The sequence below is a fragment of the Danio aesculapii genome, chromosome 5 (assembly GCF_903798145.1).
Source record: "Danio aesculapii chromosome 5, fDanAes4.1, whole genome shotgun sequence".
Taxonomy (NCBI): domain Eukaryota; kingdom Metazoa; phylum Chordata; class Actinopteri; order Cypriniformes; family Danionidae; genus Danio; species Danio aesculapii.
In genome coordinates, this window is record NC_079439.1 from 24,484,280 (window position 1) to 24,491,416 (window position 7,137).

Sequence of the window (7,137 nt, forward strand, 5' to 3'; positions counted from 1 at the left end):
ATACAGTATAAATTCAAAATATGATTCATAGATTTGCAAATCCAATTCGTAAACTCAAAACACCATTCGCAAATAAAATTCAAAAATTCACAAGTAAAAATGATAAATATTGCCCCTAATAAATTGGATATGCCCATTTGTGAATTTAGTTTGAAATTTACAGATTGAATTTGCACATCTGTGAATTGTATTTTGAATTTATGAGTTGGATTTTTGCATTTTTTGAATTATGTTTTGAATTTACGAATCTGATTTGCACATCTATGAATTGTATTTTGAATTTTTGAGTTGGATTTGTGTATTTTTGAATTACGTTTAGAATTTATAAAATGGATTTTGTAAATATGAATTGTGCTGTAGATGAATGAGTTTTATTTTTGCAAACATATTATTTTTGAGGCTGATCAGGCTCCATACTAAGCTGTGGACCAATTCTCAATGCAGATCCTTTTAAGTTTAAGTCATTCTGTCTTTGGTTAAATTACTTTACAGAACTTTCCCACAACATACTGTTCCTAAACACCAGAGATTTGCCTCTAAGCACAAGATAACATGATAGAGATAACATTAGTTATACGTGTCTTCTACACACTGAGTCACAAGGAATTTATTATTTAGGATAAAAGAAGCTACAGTGGTTTTTCTGGTCACAGCAATGTTTTATTGGTGATCATTTATGCCAGTTTAAACATGAACTGATGTTTTTTCTCTTGAACACATAAAATAGAAACTGCTTTATTCAGATTATTAATGTGATATTTGATGCGAGTTAAATTCTTTGGATGAAACGGCATATGAAACAGTTCTCATATTGGATGAGAAATGTAAGTCAGGAACATGTGAAGTGGTAATATATCACCCTGCTGTTTATACAAGGATATGCCCGAGTGGAAAGTTTAGTGAAGGAAAAATAAATGCTACCTTAAGTTATTTTAATGACATCATCTTCTGTTTTGCGAAATTATACTGTGATGCATTTGGCTCAGAATGCCCTCCTTTATATCACAAAAATATCCAGATACACATTGGCATGTTTGTGTAAAGTGGTTGTTTCTTTTTGTCTGCAGGAATGGTACGAGGAATATTCCAGGACAAACCTTCAGACTGATGGGACCTTCCACAGGGAACTGGACAGCCCTGATGCTGGTGCCACAAACAGCATTAACTAACACACACACTGCATCAGCATAACTAACACACTCACTCGTACCTCTGAGGGACTTTAGGAGCGTCTTCCTCTCAGCAACGGAAAGCACAGGTGTTCCCCATGACCACTACATTCTCTCTCCTTCCACAGACCTCCTTCACTTAAAGCCTTACTCCCCAAAAAAACCTTAAGGTTCCGTGGCCAATCAGGGAAGCTTGCAGACCAATCATTTGACATGCACTCGGTCCAGGAACCTTCTTCCATGAAATGCGCCTCATGACATTTGTCTTTTGACTCTTAAGGATTTAGACTCTCGTGGATTTTGCAGATGGAGCTCAGCAACTGAATGTTTCTGTGGGAATTCATTTTTTCTCCGCAGTCTGAGGTATTGCTTAACCAACAGATTAAAGATTATAGTAATACACTAATGCTGTTTTTTTACTAAAGCTGCTTTTTGCTGGAACCTTTGGACCTTAGGCTTATTTTCTTTCTTTCTATATATATATATATATATATATATATATATATATATATATATATATATATATGCTGATTAAACATGTGTCAGTTGCAGTTAGGAGTCAAGTGTTTAAAAAGCTGCTTGAATATACACCCACTCACTCGATATGGGCTGGTTTCCCAGACATGTGTTAATTTTGGACTGAGAAGTGATAGAAAACCAGCCCTGGACCTTTCAGTTCAACTTCTGTCTTTTGTCATATATGAAAAGATCTCATTTCCTTTGTTTGGAGTCAGTATTGTTTTAGCCACATTCAGTAAAATCAGAGTCACATTTTATTACGCTTAAAGTCTGACCGACTCAGAAAGAGTTTACAGACTAAATCTGTTATATTTCCAGACCCAAATGTTCCTGTGACAAAGGGAAAACATTTGTTCTTGCTAATGGTTTTACACAGCTTTAGAACTGTTATTTATTTACCTACTTCATGAGTTAACCAGTTTTTTTTCCACAGACATCTCTCCTGTTTGTTTCTGCACTGTTTTATATTTTATTTGTTATATTTTATGCTGTTTTAATGGGGTGTATGCCGGCAAATCCCATACTTCCATTGTTAACTCCCATTTGGTTGTTTAATTGCACTATAGGTTGATGCTTGTGCAGCCGTGATGCTCCAAACACAAGGGAACATGATCCATATGTGACGTCAAAGCACACCAGCTCCTCTGATAGTGTAGGATTTACCTGTCTCCAAGTTCTATGTTCTTGTTCCTCTGTAAATGTACAGTATAATAATAATAACAGTTTCAGTAAATGCTACATTTTAATTAACACTGACTTGGTTTTGTTTGTTAATTGGCATAGGAGTCATTTTATATTATCTTCGTTATGAGTCAGCAACTGCTACCATGGCCACACTTGATTTTAGTATGATAGATATTAGATATAATAGATTAGATTAGATATAATATGTAGTTTATCTTCATCAATAATTGTTTTAGATGTCATAAATGCTCATTTTATCTTTGTCAATTATTTTGGTTTTAAATGCTATTCCCATGGACAGATCAGTTGGTCATGTGAATTGATAGGCTGACAATATATAATTAGAAACCTGTTCTGATGCAATATTCTGATTGTAGTATTTGGCATAAACCAGCCAGTTCAGTCGTACGAAATTGTACGATTTTAGAAAAGAGGCGTGGCACCTAACCCCAACCGTCATTGGGGATGAGCAAATCGTACAAAATTGGACGAATTAGATCGTACAAACTCGTACGAATTAGCCACTAAATCAAAAAGTTACGAATTGCCGTGAGATTGTGTTGCATAAACCACTTAAAAGCATAAATCTGTCCAATTTTTACCACTTGCTCAAATTGCTGGTACTTTAATGGTGTGGTTAATATTTTCTCACCGCACTTTAGGCCCCTTAGTACCAACTGAGCTTCAATGAAGCACCATAGCCTACTTCAGTTGTTGCTGACTGTCTCTAAATTTTTGTGATATAAGCCTACCCATTTAGTGATCCAGTTGGATAATCTGTCATATCACAACACTCAAATATTTAGGGTGTGAAAAAACAGAAGATTCACTTTAACCCCCCCAAGCAACTGCTTGAAAATGTTGTTTGCAGCATCTTGATCTACTTCTATTAAAATTTACCCACTCTCAAGTACTTACAAATTTTTATGCCATGGGTCTCAAACTCGGTTTCTGGAGGGCTGCAGCTCTGCACAGTTTTGCTTCAACCCTAGTCAAACACAGCTGATCAAACTAATCAAGGGGTTCAAGTCTACTAGAGACTTAAGCAGGTGGGAGTTGGAGGTGGTTGGAGCTAAAATCTGCAGAGCTGTGGCCTCTAGGAATTTTGAGAACACTACTCTATGCCTTGATTTTTTTCTGGTGATCTCAGTAGTAGATGTGTTTTAAAATACCAGACGTAAGGAAAATGAATACTATCGAAGTCTTTTTTTTTAAGTATTTTATTTTGCATTCAACAGAAAAAAGAAGCTCAAACAGGTTTGGAAAAAGTGAAGAGAGAGTAAACGATGACAGTTTTGTTTCAGGGTGAACTATCCCATTAAACTAGTTCTGAAACGTGTAAGTAAGGTGAAGGTAAAGTAAATATTTTGCAGCGTCTAGGACTGAAATGGCAGTTATTCTCATAATTTTATGTACAAATTCCAAATCGCAAGACCTGACACTAGCAGTTTTCTTCTCGCGTTAGTTTCACCTCAGACAGTTTGATTCAATTTGTTGATGTTTGTTTTATACAGGACAGCAGGAGGCAGTACAGAGTCAGATCTTTTCTCCGCGTGAGGTTCTTGTGTTTCGGTTGTCATCGCCTTTGAACCATTCTTCCTTTCTCGTTCTTCCAGTAAAGTAATGTGATACCTGTTTTTCAGGAAATTATTGTAGCATGTTCGGTTCATGATGACGTCAATCATTACTTTGATGCTCTCAGTAGGCCTGTATTGACACCCCCTTATTGTTCATATTATAGGCTAACAGTTAACTCATTTAGGCTACTTGCGTTCCCCATAGAGTGATCAAAAAGTTCAAAAATCAATATCATACACATTAGTTCAACCATAATGTTAGTGTGAAGTAGCCGGGCTTCTTCCCTGAGTCTCTGACGACCGCACTGGTTCACACACACTCATACGCTCACACACACGCACATACATATGTCTACTCACCCCTCCTTTTCCTCTCCATACGCTGCTAGTGACAAAGGGCCCTGTCATCTCGCACGCATCCGGTTATTCATTCCATATTTTCATCTTCCCTCAGGTTAACATTAAGCATACATTTACACACACCTTTGTTTTTGTGTTTGTCTTTCGTCATTTGTCCGGGAAAGTTGGTCTTCAGTGCTGTGCCGGCCAAACCGAGCGAGAAAATGGCGCCGGCTTATGACGTCACGGGCCGCGCCATGGCGGCACTAAGCACTGAAGCGCCAACCGTACCAATTGTTGTGTTTTTTTTAGGGTGCAACCAGCGTTGTAGAGGTGATTTTTGGCATTAAACCTCTGTTGTTTGTCTATGTATGAATGCCAGAACTTTTATAAATAGCTGTGTGCTCTATATATTTAGAAAAGCCACATTTAAATGGTTAATGTGGTAATGTAGACATTTAACTGTTATTACCCGTTCATGGTATGCTCCAAAAAAGGGGGCGGAGTCTAGCATTTAAGAGGAGATGGCAGACTCAGAAACGGGGTCAGTTTACCTGGCTAGCGAGCGTGTTGTGGCAGAACCGTAAGCAATCCCCCCTGTTATCTAGTGTCTGTGTGACGTAGATAAGTTTCTCTCAAATATATTGTAGATATATTGTTTTGTGTTGTATATACCGTATTTTGTTTTATTTATTTGAGTTGTTACTTTGTTTGTTTTTTTTTGTTGTACATACCTTTTTGGGAAATAGGGTCACTGTACATTTATCTTCACTGGACTGTTACGTTATCCTTGTAATAAAACCATCCTTTTTTACACTTCCGGGACGAGGCCATCAATTTTTAAGAACTTGTGGGCCCGAGGCCATCGCAGTTGGTGTCAGAAGTGGGATGGCCACCCGGAAGAGGACAACGAGAGGTCGAAGGGCGGGGCTACGATCCGCGGTGAAGGACGCAGCTTGGCGTAGGCTGTCATCTGAGGATGAGGAGGAAGCGACAGAGCGTCACAGCAGCCTTGACCCTTCGACGGAGTCCAGTGGAGGCATGGAGAGCCTGATGAGGGATTTCCTCAAGGCACAGAAGACAAGAGAAGAGATATTTCTTCGTGAACTGCAGGGTTTGCGAGTGACAGTCCAGCAGGTGGTGCAATCGGCACCAGAAGGACCACCAGACAACCCTTCTCCAGAGCCTGAGAGAGAAAATACAGGAGAGTTTTTGCTACCACCACCTTCCCCACCACCACCCGCACTTCCATCACATCACCGGGCCCAGTTTGCACACCGTCCAGAAACGCCGTTGCCACCGTTTAAGATGGGTGACGACATGGAGAACTATCTACGGCGATTTGAACGTCTGGCGCAGACATGGCAGTGGCCCAAGGAACAATGGAGCTGTCGGCTGGTACCACTATTGACCGGTCGAGCGCTGGAGGCTTACCTGGCAATGGATGAGGTCAGTGCAGATGATTACTTGCAATTAAAAGACTCTCTGTTGCAGAAATTCAATGTGTCGGCAGAAAGCTATCGGCAGCGCTTTCGAGCAGCATCAACGCCGGAAGGAGAGTCTCCGACAGAAACGTATTATCGCCTGAAACATCTATATCAGCGCTGGATTCGACCAGACATTCATTTGGTGGAGGAAATCGGCGAGCAGATCATTCTGGAGCAACTACTAAGGGTCATGAAACCAGAAGCCAGAATCTGGGTGAAACAACATGAGCCAAATACAGGATTGGCAGCAGCACGGTTAGCCCAGCAGTACGCTAATGCTCATCGCTCCGGTTTGCGCACGCAACCTGAAAGAGGTAGTACACGACACATTCGTCACAATACTGATAACCGACATACACAGGAACTTGAGACTGAACTGACACCTACATTGATCTGTTATGCATGTCGTCAATACGGACACAAAGCCTCAGTTTGCCCAGCAAGAAAACCTAAGCTGACGGGTATGTGTTATGTACCACGTGAGGGTGATGCTAACAGTGACTATTTAATGTCTCAAAGTGTTGATATGTTGAATGTTGTGGTGAACGGTCGTGAACTTAAAGCATTGCTAGACACAGGAAGTTCAATTTCTCTGATTAAATCATGCCATGTAAACAATATTGACTACGCAAATACCACCGATGTACGCTGCATTCATGGGGATGTTAAAAACTATCCAAAGGCTGAAGTGCTTGTGGATATTCAAAATGAAATGTATCTTTTGAATGTGGCCGTTGTCACTAATTTGGCAGTTGACATGATTTTGGGTCGAGATCTACCGATTTTGAATGAACTGTGTAGCAAGACTATCAAAATGAACTGTGCGGGACTAAATGAAGCTGAAAGTGTGCTTACTGTTGTGACACGTGCTCAAGCTAAGACAGGTTTGCTACCATTGCCAGACTTAGATGATAGTCTGCTGCAAGGTGCAACTAAGGGTGAAAGAAAGACCAGAAAACAGAAAAGACTGTTAAAAAAACTGGGTGCACCAGTTATCAAAGCACAATTTGAAGGTTTAAAAGCTAAAAGCTGGCAAATACCAGAAAACATTTCTGAGCTGCAAAAGAATGATGAGTCTTTGAAAAAACTGTTTAAAAGAGCTGAGAACCCGAACAATGCTACTGTGAATGATGAACATTTTGTTATCATTGATGATGTGTTATATGTGCAGGTCAAAGAGGTTAAACGTTTGGTTGTACCCATGTCTGTCCGTTCTATTGTGTTACACCTAGCACACACACTACCATGGGCAGGACATCTAGCATTTCAGAAAACATATGCACGCATCAGTACACGGTTTTTCTGGCCAACCATGTACGCTGACGTCCAGACATATTGCAACACATGCAGCACATGTCAGAC

The 7,137-nt window shown here is 39.9% G+C and overlaps 1 protein-coding gene across 3 annotated transcripts in view; it reads left to right on the forward strand.

Moving 5' to 3' along the window:
• The window catches only part of tpcn1 (two pore segment channel 1), a 31,173-nt gene extending 28,735 nt beyond the window's left edge, over positions 1 to 2,438 (forward strand). For all 3 annotated transcript variants that reach the window (XM_056457657.1, XM_056457656.1, XM_056457655.1), the window contains exon 26: positions 1,068 to 2,438. In XM_056457657.1, coding sequence (XP_056313632.1) covers positions 1,068 to 1,169 — 102 coding nt within the window. In that variant the 3' untranslated portion in view covers positions 1,170 to 2,438. The remainder of the gene's footprint in view (positions 1 to 1,067) is intronic.
• Positions 2,439 to 7,137: the final 4,699 nt, after the last annotated feature.